The sequence below is a fragment of the Oryzias melastigma genome, linkage group LG17 (assembly GCF_002922805.2).
Source record: "Oryzias melastigma strain HK-1 linkage group LG17, ASM292280v2, whole genome shotgun sequence".
In the NCBI taxonomy this organism is placed as follows: domain Eukaryota; kingdom Metazoa; phylum Chordata; class Actinopteri; order Beloniformes; family Adrianichthyidae; genus Oryzias; species Oryzias melastigma.
In genome coordinates, this window is record NC_050528.1 from 18,514,469 (window position 1) to 18,529,214 (window position 14,746).

At 40.7% G+C, this 14,746-nt stretch overlaps 1 protein-coding gene across 1 annotated transcript in view; it reads right to left on the reverse strand.

Moving 5' to 3' along the window:
- Nucleotides 1–14,746, reverse strand: part of LOC112147698 (ephrin type-A receptor 4-A) — a 28,622-nt gene that overhangs the window by 2,752 nt on the left and 11,124 nt on the right. Inside the window, exons 6-16 of the mRNA XM_024274252.2 lie at nt 8,247–8,402; nt 7,187–7,675; nt 4,966–5,090; nt 4,695–4,854; nt 4,504–4,615; nt 2,083–2,141; nt 1,866–1,979; nt 1,592–1,777; nt 1,452–1,513; nt 1,138–1,347; nt 885–1,061 (exon numbers count right to left, since the gene is read on the reverse strand). Coding sequence (XP_024130020.1) covers nt 885–1,061; nt 1,138–1,347; nt 1,452–1,513; nt 1,592–1,777; nt 1,866–1,979; nt 2,083–2,141; nt 4,504–4,615; nt 4,695–4,854; nt 4,966–5,090; nt 7,187–7,675; nt 8,247–8,402 — 1,850 coding nt within the window. The remainder of the gene's footprint in view (nt 1–884; nt 1,062–1,137; nt 1,348–1,451; nt 1,514–1,591; nt 1,778–1,865; nt 1,980–2,082; nt 2,142–4,503; nt 4,616–4,694; nt 4,855–4,965; nt 5,091–7,186; nt 7,676–8,246; nt 8,403–14,746) is intronic.

Here is a 14,746-nt window from a genome sequence, read left to right on the forward strand (position 1 = left end):
AAAAAAAAAAAAACTCACTAAAAGATCCTTATTATTATTATGTTTTGAACAGAATGCTCTCAGTTTGCGTAGTAGAAAACTTGATACATTTAAATGATTTATTTAACTCAAAAAGTCATTTTTCACTTTTCTTTTGTAAAATAAATGTTACTATTGTAAAAGTTTGCCGTTTTTAGCCCAAAAAATAAAACTGAATATAGTTCCAACAGAGCAGCAGGAGTTCATTAAAAAAATTGCCTATACGTTTTGGGCGGGACCATTGGTGCAGTGAAACCCCGCCCCCTTTCCCCTCCCCATTGCAGAGCGGAGCAGGGGAGGGGGACCTGGTAGCAGACAAGATAGTGACTGAAAATAGTTAGCCGGACAGACTGGAATATCACACACACAGACCTCCCCCTGCGCCGCACTTCTCGGTCGCAGGTGGTGGGGTTATATTTGGGCGGCATTAAAGCAAAGTGCCGCTTATCTCCACGACAAAAAAATAATAATAAAAGTGGCTACAACTCTGAAATCTTGTGGAATTTCCCCTTCATGTTAATGATGTTTGGCAGTTTCCAGTTAATGATTTTTAGCCGCCATCTTGTTTGCCACTCGGTCCTCTTTGGGGGGAGGGAGCTTGTGGTTTATTTTCTTTGCCACAAATAAGCTCTTGTTCCAACTGCATTCTTTAGTCTGCTCCTAATTTACGACATTTCCAATAAAGAAATACTCAGAAAGGCCATTTATGTTCTTAATTTATGTCCCCCATCATCAGAATAATGCCACAAGAACATAAAAACACTCTCATCGGAGTGGCTCTTTATGAGTAAGCCACTCAAATAAACTCCAGTAACAAAGTAAGGAATAAAGCAGTCGAACAAATTGAACATTTTAACGTGACTCACATCCTGGTTGTTCATGTCCCAGTACGGCCTCTCTCCATATGAAACCACCTCCCACATGACAATACCATAACTCCACACATCGCTGGCTGTGGTAAACTTTCTGTACGCGATCGCTTCAGGAGCCGTCCATCTGATGGGAATCTTCCCTCCGGGGGATAGGTAAGACCCCGTGGCCTCCTGAAACAGACGTGTGAGCAATAAAGCATTTGCATGAATGCTTTACTGTGAAATTCAGTGTTCTAGTGTGTCTCACTCTTGTAGTGTACGCCGCCTCAGGGTCGTCCTCCAGAACTCGACTTAAACCAAAATCAGACACTTTGCACACCAGGTTGCTGTTCACCAGGATGTTCCGAGCTGCCAGGTCTCTGTGGACGTAGTTCATGTCTGACAGGTACTTCATACCTGAGGCGATGCCGCGCAGCATGCCGATCAGCTGGATCACCGTGAACTGGCCGTCGTGTTTCTAAAATAACAACAATCCCGGTAAATCGGAGAACAGTACACTGTTTTTACCTTCTGGCTTAGTCAAGATTATTAGTTTTTTATTTTAAAAAAGTCAGTGCATACTCTGAGAAATGCGTCCAGGGATCCGTTTTCCATGTATTCTGTGATGATCATCAACGGCTTGCCTAAAAATGTTTGATAAAGGATCAATACTGAAATAAAACTCCCATATAAACATAAACTTTAAGAGAAACTATACTTACATCTCGTAACAACCCCCTCCAGCCTGATGATGTTGGGGTGATCAAACTGCCCCATGATGGAGGCCTCCGACATGAAGTCCCGTCTCTGTTTGTCCGAGTACCCTGCCTTTAAGCTCTTGATGGCCACGTAGGTCTCCCTCTTCCCCTGCACACGCAGCCGACCGCTGCACACCTCCCCAAACTCTCCTACACGCAGGCGACAAACGGTGTTGTCATCGCCAAGTGACTGTTTGTGTGGGTTTGTGCGTTTCGGCTTCATAGCCTGCCAGCTTACCCATTCCAATAACCTTCTCAATGTGAATGCTGCTAACGTCGATCTCTTTGGCGAACTCGTGAACGGCCTGATCCGGGTCTTCGTAGGTAAACGGGTCCACGTAGATTTTAACTCCTGCCATGAGAGGGAGGTGGAAGGATTGCAGAGGACGATGAGAAATGCATGTTGCGTAACTTCATATGTTATGTAAATGAAAATGTGTGTATGCTTCCTGTACCTGGATTCAGATGCTTCTCCTCCTCAGAGTCCTGCTTTGTTTTGCTGTATTTGCTCCTCCTGATGAACAAAGAGGATCTTTAACATAAAGCACTGAAGCAAATTAACAGCAGCTTTAGGCAGTTTTTAGGTCTTACAGTTTTAAACTTTTTTGTTTACTCTTTTTTTTGCGCTTTTCGGGGATTCAAAGCAACAGAAGGCAACGACAAAGAGAACAGAGAGTGACGGGCTGCAGAGAGGCACACAACGACCAGATGAAAGCATTTCAGGCTGAGCAGGAAGGGGGATGATGCCTCAGGTAGCACGAGATAAAAGCTGTTTTTCTATTAAACAAAGAAACTGTCAAAAACACCTTTGTGGCTGAGCAGGTGTGCGTGTTTGTGGGCAGCTGCGCATGGTTGTGAGCGTGCACGGCGGTGGATGCTAGCGCACACGCCGCTCCACGGAAGACAGTAATGACAAGCCAGGGACAAAGAGATTATTACTGTCTCCACTCTAATCCCCGCCAGAAACCCCAGGTTACACACACGTTATTTGGCAACACAACGGCAAGACAGCCATTAGTTTTGTGCATGCCCAGTGTGTCAATTTGTTGAGAAGTAGTAGTTGCTGGTAAAGCTGCGCTCTTGGCAATGTCAGTTGTCCTCATGGGAACCTCGGGGGGCTTTCACACTAGAATTATCCGGCGGACTCAGTTCAAATGGGCAGAGCATACTAAAAGAATTTCACACTATCGTTTGGTCTCATTTGCTTTCACACTGCACTTCTGAGAGTGAACAAAGCCACCTGGAATTTATCATGTAGTCAAAGCAGCTTCTCGTTTGAGGGAGGTTTTATCTGAAACAAGTGCTGACCAATGAGAAAAGAAGAATAAAGGAGAGAACAGTTGGTCTCTCTAGTTCTCTGACTATCACAGCGTGACTATCTATGAACAGAGCTTACGTCACTTGTTCTCTTTCTTTAAAATCCAACTCCAATCATCTTTTGGTCTATTTTAAAACCATTCGCAGTGGTCTTTTAGCCAAAATCAAGTCGCTTTCTAGGACAGTTTCTAAAGAGCAGCAGTATTCATCAGAAAGTCACCTCTGAGTTGTGGGGACTGTTTGAGCGAAGTAAGCCTGCACTCATTTCCCATCATCCCTTTGTTTACACTTTCTCTCGCTAGCTTACAGCCCCTCACATTCCCAAAAATATCGGAGCTATCCAGCTGTAATGTTTGGAGCCAGATGGCAGCTTGGACAACAAAGACGTACATTGATCTATTTTTTTTCCTGCGAATGGATGCATCAGAATGGAGGGGCTCGTCGATTGTAGATTTTACATTCCAATTTAAAGACCCACTCCAATAAAAATCCACTTTTTAAAGTTAAAGTTCCATCAGTTCTCACACACCTAGGTATGTGAATTTTTTTCTCTACATTTGACCCTTCCCCTGAGGGAGTGGTGAGCTGCAGACACAACCAATCTCAGGACAGACACTCATCCACAAGGCCACTGAGCTGGTGTTAGTGTTTTTAATATGCTCTTGTAGCATTTTTCTCTTGGTAGAGAACCCTTTTATAAAATAATTTATGATTAAAACTGCGTTTTTGAGTATTTCTTAATTCAAATAGTGTTGGATCAGAAAACCAGAGGCTAGAAAAAGCTGGAGCTAATGAAGCAACTACTGACTGGTCGTGCCAAAGTTTCTCTTCCTGCCCCCTCGCTTGCATTCATTTTCCTGCTCCGAGTTGACCTCTGGCTCAAAACTCTATGGCTGGATTGATCCAATATTGCTCGCCATTGTTTTTGGGCCACTAATGCTAGCTTTGGGCTATAAGCTTGCTAGTTAGCACTGGGGGTACTGGCAGGGTTGCTCCGAGCCAACGGTCCCACCCCCAAGACAGAATTGTATTTCTAATGAGCTTCTGTCACTGGGCATAAACTATGTCTTAATACATGAAAAAGGCTTTTTAAAGTTTTTTTTTTCATTTACTCTTGATTTACAACAATTTGAATAAAGAAATACTTAAAAATGCAATTTAAAATATATATTTTCTTTAAAAATGTCCTCTATGATCAGAAAAATGTCCCAAGAACATGCTAAAAACAACAAAAACATAGTTTTCATTTGGGTCTTTTGCAAGAAATATAACCAAGCATGGAAAAAATGCTCATGTGGGACTATTTTTTCCCTACAAAGAAATAAAAACATTCTGTCAATAGTTTATTTTATAGCCCGTAATAGCCTGTCTGCATTCCCACTAAAAAAACACAAGATTCATTTGCAAACACTGACACCCTTTCAGGTTAATAAAGGTGGATTTTCTTTGGTCCAGTTAAGAGTTCAGATTCTTCAGTTATGACAGACTATATCTGAAGAACAAATAAAACAGTTCAGTGTGAAACAGGAGCTTCATTACAGGTGTGTTCATGTTTGTACCTGCGGCTTATGAAAAACACAACAGCAGATATCAGCACCAAAAGTCCAACTCCACTGATAGACAGCAGCAGGAAGGCGGAGTTCACTCCTTCTCCAATCAGAGGAAAGGGATCTAATATGGAGAACACAAAGTTTCAAACAACTGTAAAACTTATGGTTAAAAGAGCTACTGATCACTTTAGTCTAGATACCTGAATTGGTGGAGAACTCAAAGGGAGAGCTGTACTCTCCGTATCCGGCAGCTGTGCGTGCACGCACATGGAATACATAAACAGTGAGGGGTTTGAGCCCCGTGACATCGACGCTCTGTAAGAAGGTCCTGATTATGCGATACGACCTCTCCCTCTGATCCTGGTGTGACAGGACAAAAAAAGAAGAGCTTTTTCCGTCACTGACGGTCCACCTTTAACAAGAAGCGGGCCAACATATCGACATTCAGAGCTGAGCCAATGCCACTCTCACCTTTTCGTAGAATTTGACCTCGTATTCAAGGATGACCCCGTTGGGTCGATCCGGCTGTTGCCATAACAACGACAAACTGTGTCTTGTGACATCAGTGACTTGGATGGATGACACCGGAGAGGGAGCTGCAGGAGAGCAACCGATTATTAGAGATAAAGCACTGACATTTTGACAGCTTGTATGTAGGATGTCATTCCGTATTTGCCGTCGTAGCCACCAATGGCGTTCCCTGAACGTCGCGGAACACGACTTTTTGTCATCAATCCTGCTGACCTAGTGCAGCTGAGAAGTGACCCACATCTCTTTCCCAACCTCCTCCTCCTCTGTTTTACTCCTCTCATCTCTGCCTTTGTCCTCCTTTGAGGCTGTTCGTGTGATATTCCACCATATGGTTGTGCAGGTTGGACTTGACACATCCCAGGCAAGCTTTCATGCTGCGCTCACGCTGCAACTTATTTCCCCAGGGGAACCCGGAGCTAAGCAGGTGTCCCGCTTTCTAAATGCCACCGTGAAGACTTAAAGCAGTGACAGTGGAGAAGTTAACCGCACGCAAAACAAAGAAAAAAAACTATTAAGAGCGAAGCTTAAAACTAATAGAGACCATGTGTGAGGTTCACCACACGCCAGCTTCAGCTAAAATGAAACACGTCATAAAATATGGAGATTTTTCATTCACCTTCTTGATGAAGTGCTGAGACATGGAAAAGCTGCACCAATTTGGTTTTGCTTTGTGAGCAGTTTTTGTAAATTTTGCTCAGTTTAACACTTATTTCCGACTGGAATCAAAGACTTATTTGTTGATATCATTTTTTAAGTTCTTTTGAAAGCATTCATTCACTCATTACAGGAGTTATTACATATAGGAGGACAGGAAAAATACCAGAGGCAATAGTAATATCAGAAGTCGATCCAAAAGTTATCCATTTTTCAAGTCTGTGAATTAGTATGGAATTATATTGAAATTTTTAAAATTTTTAATTTTTTAAAAAAATCAATCAAGCTTTGTGTGTATTAAAAAAACAATGAAAGACAAATGTTTTTCATTCACATTTTTATGACGGAGTATTAGGGCCACCAAAAAAAGAAAAGAAAAAGAGATTAAAAACTTGTAAATTTTATTTTTTTTCTCATAAATTTACAAAAAAAAGTAGTAAGTTTAGCCTATGACTTTTAAGTCATAAATATACAACTTTATTTTCTGAACTTTATGAGATTTAAAGTCGTAGTTTCATTGTTTTTTGTAAGCTGGCCCTAATACTCCGTGCATTTTTTTCCTGTGGAAAAAAATATTTTTGAATATTTTTTGCTCTGCTTTGGATTCAGACTGAGGAATTTCAGAGCGAGCCGAATTTCCGTCCGATTGAAAACAAACTGGGACTACCTCAACAGATGGTCAGAGAGCGGTTCCTGGTCCTGGACCAGAGATGGACGTATTTTGTTCTGGATTGTTGTGGGAGACAAACTTTAGTTCACTTTAAGCGGACCAAATGTGTCCAGTCTGATTACACCCTAAGAGAAAGAGTAATGATATTGGGGATTTCTGTGGGGTATTTAACCATAATGAGTACTTGTGATGTTTTTGAGCTTATTTATGATGAATTATTGAGAAACTGCAGTTTTGTCTGTGGTGTTTTTGTGTACTTTATTGACGGTCCCTGCCTGCCTCTGCATCAATGTCAAGGCAAACCGCAAAATTAGAAAGAAAAAAATGGCTACTGCATCACCACAAACAATAATAAACAATTAACAGCACATAAACTAAATGGACACAAATCATTTAAATGGCACAATGTTGCTTTTCCCTTTTAAACACGCAAAAAATTAGAACGATGATCAACCTTTTTTTTTCTTATGGAATGCAATACACTTCCATAAATTAGAGCACATTGCTGAAATTGTTTTTAAAAGTCAGCAATTATTGCCAATTTTGCTAATAAGAAGCATTTATTCACAAATGAGATTACTACTGCATTTAACAGCAGAAATCAAAAGTTGCTGTTTTGCATTGTTTTAGGGTGTAAATAACCTTCATCACAAACACAAAAACTGACCTTGTGTATTTCACGCTTCCACAGTTTTGAACATTACTTCTGGGACCTCATCTCCCTGTAGTAGCAGTGTTTCATTCAGCTGACCCACTTTCAGATTTAATCTATTAGCAGATTTGGTTTTGCTACCTGAGTCAACAGCATGACACATTTCACACACTCCTCACACTCACCAGCTTGGTTTGTTGTGACGCTGACAGATGCACTCGACGCAGCCCCTGATCCACTGGCCTGGGAGACCCCGTTGCGTGCGTAGACGATGAAGGTGTAGTGAGTGTGGGCCCTCAGCTCGCTCACCACCACCTTGGTGGTCAGCAGGTCGGTCTGGCTGGGAGAGAAGAGCACATCCGGGCTGCAGGGCTGACAGCTGGAGATGGAGGTGGAGCCAGGCCTCTGGTAGACCCCACGGCCCGGCTGGACCTCAGGCCCAACGATCCCCTGGTCTGACTGCATCCCCACGCCGTGCTGCTGAGCCACCGGCTGGGGGGCCGTGCGGTTCCTCCCAACGGTCCGACGCTCAGACTGTCCAGTCTGACAGATGAGACACTCTACGTTGTAACCGATGTCGCTCCGTCCTCCGAGGCGGCGAGGGGGGGTCCACTCCAAGACCACCGAAGTCTCGTTTACCACAGAAATTAGCTGCTGTGGAGCTGACGGCGGCTCTGAGGAAGACGACGGTACAGATAAGCATTTATGAAGGATGGAAAAACTGTGTAAGGAAGGGTGACCGCTTCAGTTTGATGTGTGCACATCTGGCATTACATTCCAAACTGTATGGTCTAGAAATGTTTTTAATGGTTGGGTTGTTTTGGTTTGTGGCATTTCATTTTTGTGTGTGCGAGAGTTTGCACAAGTGTGTTTCCATTTTTCCCAGGCCAAGGAAACCATGTGCTGTATATAGACGTAATTAAGTTTAAGGCACACAGAGCAAGGTTTTCAAATCTGCTGCTCAGACTTAGGCAGAGAGTGAAGACATTTATTCACTTCTTAGTGCCTTCAGTTATCACTAGCAGACAGGATGTAGATGGCGGCTTAGTCATAAGTAATGAGATCATGAAACAGGGGTGGCATTCAGACATGTTTCTATCTCCCTCTGTTAGGAGGAGATAGATAGTTGGGGAACAATGACTATTCTTCCTATTTATTTGTGGAAAAATGCACAGGCACGCATGTACACAAACTGTTTTCTGTTGTGCATTAACTGTTGGTGCACGTCGGAGGCCGAGTTCTTACGGGTGCACGCCATGGAGGGGGGGTCAGCATCTGCACGGAAGAATCCTGAGTGGCAGCCGCACACATGAGCCCCGTCTCGCAGCGAGTGGCTGTGGGGGGGGCACTTGGAGCAGCCCGCGTCCGAGGATTTGGCTTTGTAGAAACCGGCTGAACAGGCTGCAGAGGAAGGAAGACACAAGTTTGTGTTTAAATTGTCAATCGATTAAAAAAATAATCAGATTAATCACACTTTTGGATTGAGATTAATCACGATTAATCGTGATGTTTTACTAGGTACTCTTTATTCGACAATTGAACAAAAACAGGCCAGAAAAAAATGTTTCCTTCATTTTTATTGTCTGATTTTTTTGCATTTATAAAATGTTAACTCAGATATCTCAGACGTGTGTACAAAACAAATCATCAGTAAGATGAACAGAGCTCTAAAGACTTTTACACCTGAAGTATTATGTTTTTAACTTTTTTATGGGTTTCCTTCCGTCTTTTCATAGTAATCATTAACTTGGTGTCTCCTGTAGACTTTTTATTGTAAATATTTCCAACATTGTTGTGAGAAGATTTCATGTTTTTATCTGTGTGTAATTTATTGGTTTGTTGTGCTGTTTCTGCATTGCTGATGCGTATTCAGGTCGTCGTTGTAAATGAGATATTGTTCTCAATCGACCTACCTGTATAAATAAAGGTTAAAAAAAGTAGTACTCCAAGAAAACAAAGAAACTAACACTGCTTCTGCACTTTAAATGAACATATACCATGGTCCGTGTGAAAACTCGATTCTGATTGGCTGCTGGGGTGTGGACGCACAAAATACATCGATGATACACCTAAAAAAATTACAAAAAAATAAATAGTTCCAGTCACATAGTCCTATAGCTCTATATCACTGCAGGCTTCTTCAAAACAAACTTTTCCTTCATCCCCTGGACTAAAACAACCAGTAAGAGGTGAACTTTCTGAACTAATGCTTCATTTATCCTATCGTGATGATCATTTTGTTATATATATTGATCTATTGCTGCTGCAGTCGAGGCTCAGCGACGGGTTGTTGTGTTACTGTAACAAAGCATCAGACCATGGATCAAATTGTTCATTTTTTGTGGAAGTCCAAACTGTCGGAGGCGAAGAGGAAGATTTTTGTTTCAGGAGGTGTAACTGAGCCCTGCGACAGACTGGCGACCTGTCCAGGGTGTACCCCGCCTTCGCCCATCAGTAGCCGGGATAGGCTCTGGCACCCCCGCGACCCCGAAAGGGAAGAAGCGGACAAGAAGATGAATAAATGAATGAGGTGTAACTGATTTGAATTAATAAATATTACGTGTTTTTTTTAATCAATCCCACGTGTTAACATTGATAGCCATAGTTTAAATTTAACACAAAAAACAGACTTACTGGAAGTAAAAAAAAGGTAAGTTTGTCCAGAATTTGTATAGAAATGTTCAAAACCAATGTTTATATATCTAATACGTGTTGCAGGAGAAGAGAACAGCAAAAAAAATATTTCTTAAAATATTTTTAAGCATGTGAAAATTCTGTGATGTGTAATGTACGATATTGAATTCTGCAATTGTGTAATAATATCCTGTTTATCTTTTCTACTAGACAAAAAAAATCCACTTAGACTGACAGCTAAGAATAACAACTTTAAATTGATGTTATAAACTGGATTGTGGAAATTATGGCTTGGATTATACAGTATATATTCACTTCTTCCTCCTTCCTGTTCAAGCAATTAATCAAACTCTATTTGACAATATTGGATCAATGTGTACTGTATGTATGTGTGCAAATGTATCCGTTTTTGGTTATTTTTTATGATGTCAATAAATAGGTATCACTTTATTTTATCTAATTTCTAATTAATTCATGAATTAATTTCTTAACTTTACAATATTCAGTGTGTATTTTTTTGTTATCATCTTTTCCTTTCATTATACAGCTGAAAATAGCTTGAAATAAACCAGTCAATGAATATAATAAGGAATAACAGCTCTGCAATGAACTGTCTGGCACATCTTTGTAACTTCCTGTCAACGGGCTGTTGAACACAACTCACATTTCTGACCTTTTGCCCTTTTCTGCTTCATATTTCCCCTTTTACCACGTTTAGCAGTCTTCTGATAGTTCATCAACACAATCAAACGCTCATGTGGGGCATCATTGAAAGGTGGGATTTGAAAAAAATAGACTGCTCCTTTTTATTCAGTTAACTTTTTTAGCATATAGAAATACAGACATTTAAACAAAGATATTTACTTTTTTCTTTACATGGTTCCATGAATTTAGCATACTCCCTGTATGCTCACACTGCTGATAATTTTACTTTTCCTTGATGGAGTATTTGGACATTTTATGTCTTCTTGAGTAACATTGTTTGCTCTTACTGTAGTACAGCGGTTGGAAACTCTACGCTCTGATGCTTATGCAGCTCTCACTGCTGTGTGCAGCATGCATCTTAAACACTACATGAATGCAAAAAAATTCATCAAGATAGATATTCTCAGATAGCCGTTGCATTATTTAACACTTGTGGTGAGCTAAATGTTGAACCCTTCAAAGGTTAAGTTAAGTCATTTTGAAATCCTGCAGCAAAGGAGTCACCACAAGTTTTCCTGTCAATTCTACTCACACGTTCTTAAAATAAATGGAAAAAATAAAGTCTACCTTAAGGGCAGACTGCTAGGTCCTGTCAACGCGTATGCTAGCAGACCCCTAATACAGTCATCATCCTCTACAGTAAAGGCTGGAGAGGAGTGAGAGCCATATTTTATTCAGCATATCGCTCAGTTGGACTTGCGAAAATATTTAGAGAAAGAAAGAAATATAGCAATATGGGAGGGAGAAGTTTTTATCTTAAATTCTGATGAGCATAGAAGCAACTACAAGAACATTTAATGATCTCCCCCCCCACACACACACGGGCTGAAAGCATCGAATCTAAGTGTGCGGCAGCCCACACCAACACAACTGACATTTAAATATGTGAAAGAGGAGCAACTGAGCAAGAGAAAGGGTAACGGGGAGACGGAGGGGGAGAGAAATCTTCTCTTTGTGTACTGAGGAGTTCATGCATTGACAGAGCAACAATACAATAAATGAGTGCATAATTATACTGCTTGACATCCACTGGTGAGGAGAAAGAGATGGGGAAGCGTGGCGTTTTTTTTATTTTTTTTATTTCTGTTTACTTTCAGAAGGAAATCCTCCTTTTGTTTCAGCTGCAGTCCTTTATGAGCACCTTTCTTTTCATCATCAGCTCCTATTCATTCCTTTCCTTCGGTCTCAGCGACTTTCCCAGCTTCATTTTTTTATCCTTTCAAATTTCCAAGGGAGATGAAGACATCCCTGTGGGAATGGGGAGGAATGTTGGAATTATGTGTGCGCACAAGCGTGCGCTCAGATGTGTCAGTGTGCTTTACGACGCTCTCATCAGTAAATGAGAAGGAGGAAGTCTCCTCTGTAATCTCCTCAGACCAACCATCCTGCCCCATCTGTGTGAGTCTCTGCAGATTTGCTCTTTCACACACTCATTTGGCCTCCCTTTCACGTTTCACAATCTCTCCCATTTGCTCCCTTCGCACTTCCTCCTCGACCTCCACTTATCGGCCCGCGTGGCTCCGATAACTCTCTCGAGCTCGCTCTATCTCCAAACCCGTCTTCTGTGCGAGAGTCAAGCCAAGAGAAAGCTTTAGAAGCTGCCATGTGTCATCCGTCCGCACTGATACCAGTTCAGACGTGACCGAGGGGGAAACCAGAAAGCTATAAATTCATAAACACATTTACAGCTGATAGGACTGCCTTTCATCTAGTAAATGAATCATCTCATAGTATCAGGAATATCAAGAGTGAGAATGCAACACTGTCGTCGAAAGCTATGGTGCACGTTCTTTTGTTGCAGGACAAATTTCAGTAGAAATATCTGAGCTGTTCAGGACGTTAGATTCTCTCTCCAATCATCTTTAGATCTATTGTAAACATCTTTTAATTAGGTTTATGCTGTCTTTAGTAAAAAAAAAGAAAAAAATAAATTCTAGAATGTAGTTTCTGCAGAAATTTAATCAAAAATTTGCCACAGAAGTTAGCCTGCCCTCAATTCCCATCACTCTCTCCCACTAGCTCACAGCCCCCACAACCTCGTTGGAGCTATTCAGCTGTACAGTTTGGAGCCAAATGTTAGCTCAGTCGTGAAAAAAAACAAAGATGCACATGGATCTAGTCATCTACAAGTGTGGCCCACCGACTGCAGTCCCAACGTCACTTTTTCAAACTTTTTTTTTTTTCTTCTGTTCCTGATTGACAACGATTTGAACAAATAAATTGTCAGAAATGCAATTTTAAGTCTAATTTCCTTTATACCATATTCCACACGAAAACTGCACTTAAAAACCATTCATATTTTTTTTAAAAATCTATCGGGCGCCTTCGAATCCGGAGCACCTTACAGCATGTATGGATCAATTCTGGTTGTGTTTACTGATGTCAAAGGAATTTTGAGATGTATGTGGCATTCTGTCAAAATGTTTAATTAGGTGTAAACAGGATACAGCTAACATATAGTGGTGTTGAATTGAGTTCATTTTTGTGTTACTAACAACATTGGGAGTTAGTGTAATTATAGTAAAATTAGTTTTAGCAGCAACCAGTGTTGGGGTAATGCATTACAAAGTATTGAATTACTGTAATGTAATTCTTGTCAGTAATTGAGTAATGTAACAAATTACAGCTTAGTTTTAGTAAATAAATTGCAGTTACTAGATTACAGAAACCTCCATTACTTCATTACCATAGCTAGTAAAAACAATAGACATATTGACCCCTCCCCCCTCGTGTTCCACATAGGAAGTACCCACTGGGTCTTAGAAGTCAAAATACCATAGACTTCTATAGACAGTTATTTTATGTCAGTATAACCACTCTTGCTCTGATACTAATTCTTAACAAATAAGGACGTGGACAAGTTTGTAGGGGCATTTGACAACTGACTCATATCTGACTCTTGGTTGAAATCAAAGACAAAGAATTCTGTTTAGTCCACGTTATGACCTGGAGATGAACTGCTTTCCACTGCCCTGGTGTCATTGAGCCACCTGTCTATACACCATGTAGGCTAAATTAAAATGTATGTTTTCTCATGTTCATGTGTTGAAATTAAAGAGGTGGTGCTAAAAACTTTGTGTTGCCTCTGTGTTCTTATATTGTGCTAACTTTAGTCCCTTGAGTGGAAAACAAGTTGGGGAATGGATAAAGTAATTTAATTACAATTTCATCCAGTAACTAAAGTAAAGTAATTATAAACTTTTAAAAGTACTTTACTCATCACTGGCGGTAATGCTCAATCTTTGTACGTGTTTAGGTTGGGTAGTATTTGGGTGTTAGCTCTGACACGGTTAGCATGTAGCAATAAGTTATTTTCTGTGTTACTGTGTTACTATGGGAGTTAGCGTAGTCAGTTACGTTTGTTTTAGCCGTACAGCTGTCAGTTTTTGCTCGTTACAAGGTGCATTAAGAAATACATTTTTCGTGAATACGCTAATGCGGCTAACATGTAGCTTGCTGCAAACAAGTTCTATAGTTTCTGTGAACGCAGTAAAATTCTGGCTCTTTTGTCTTGTTTATGCGCCTTAATGATGGCAAAAGTGGAAAAAATATTTTTCATTGATAGTATGCTGTGTAATCCGATCCCTCCAATAGGGTGTATTCAGACACAATTGGTTCGCTTAACGTGAACCAGAGTTAGTTTCCCTCAATTAATGCGAAACAAAGTTTTAGTCTGAAAACGCACAAACAAATCGTCCCGGACCAAGAACCGCTCTCGGATAAATCTTTCAAGGTAGTCTCTGTTAGTTTTCATTCAGAATGAACTTTGGTTTGTTCTGAGATTCCTCTGTCTGAATACAATCAGCTCCAAGACCGAAATAATTGAACCAAAACAGCCACCGTAGCCGGGGGTCACGTGATATAAACACGTTCATAATGAGACGATTGCTGAGCCGTGGACAAATGTTAAGCATTGATTGTTGAGATGGCAAAAATAAAGTAATTGGTCCAACTGATTACTAGTTAGAGCATTAATTTTAACACAGTTAAAAACACGTTTTTCTGTTTTTAAGTTCCGCGGCACACAAGTGGTGAGCTGTAACGGTCTTCCAAAATGTCTCCGCTGTACTAAAGTTACAGTAAAAAATGTTGAATCTGGCCTTCATACAGACACTTAAAATCAATCAGCAAAATAAAAAGTTTGAATAGGTGAATAAATCCTGGCAAACCGTAGCACCGTTGGACCTTCACCTTTCTCTTTTTGCTTTGAGCCGGCCCTTTAACTGCTGGCCAATGACTGAAGAGATCTTTAGCGACAAGGTTTTGTTTACAAGCCTTGGTTCAAAATAGGGAAGTCCACTTGACAGCAGTCTGAATACAGACCAAACACAATCTTCAGAACTCGATCCGAATCAACAGACTTTCCCAGTCTGAATACACCCATAGTGCGACAAATATGCTATACG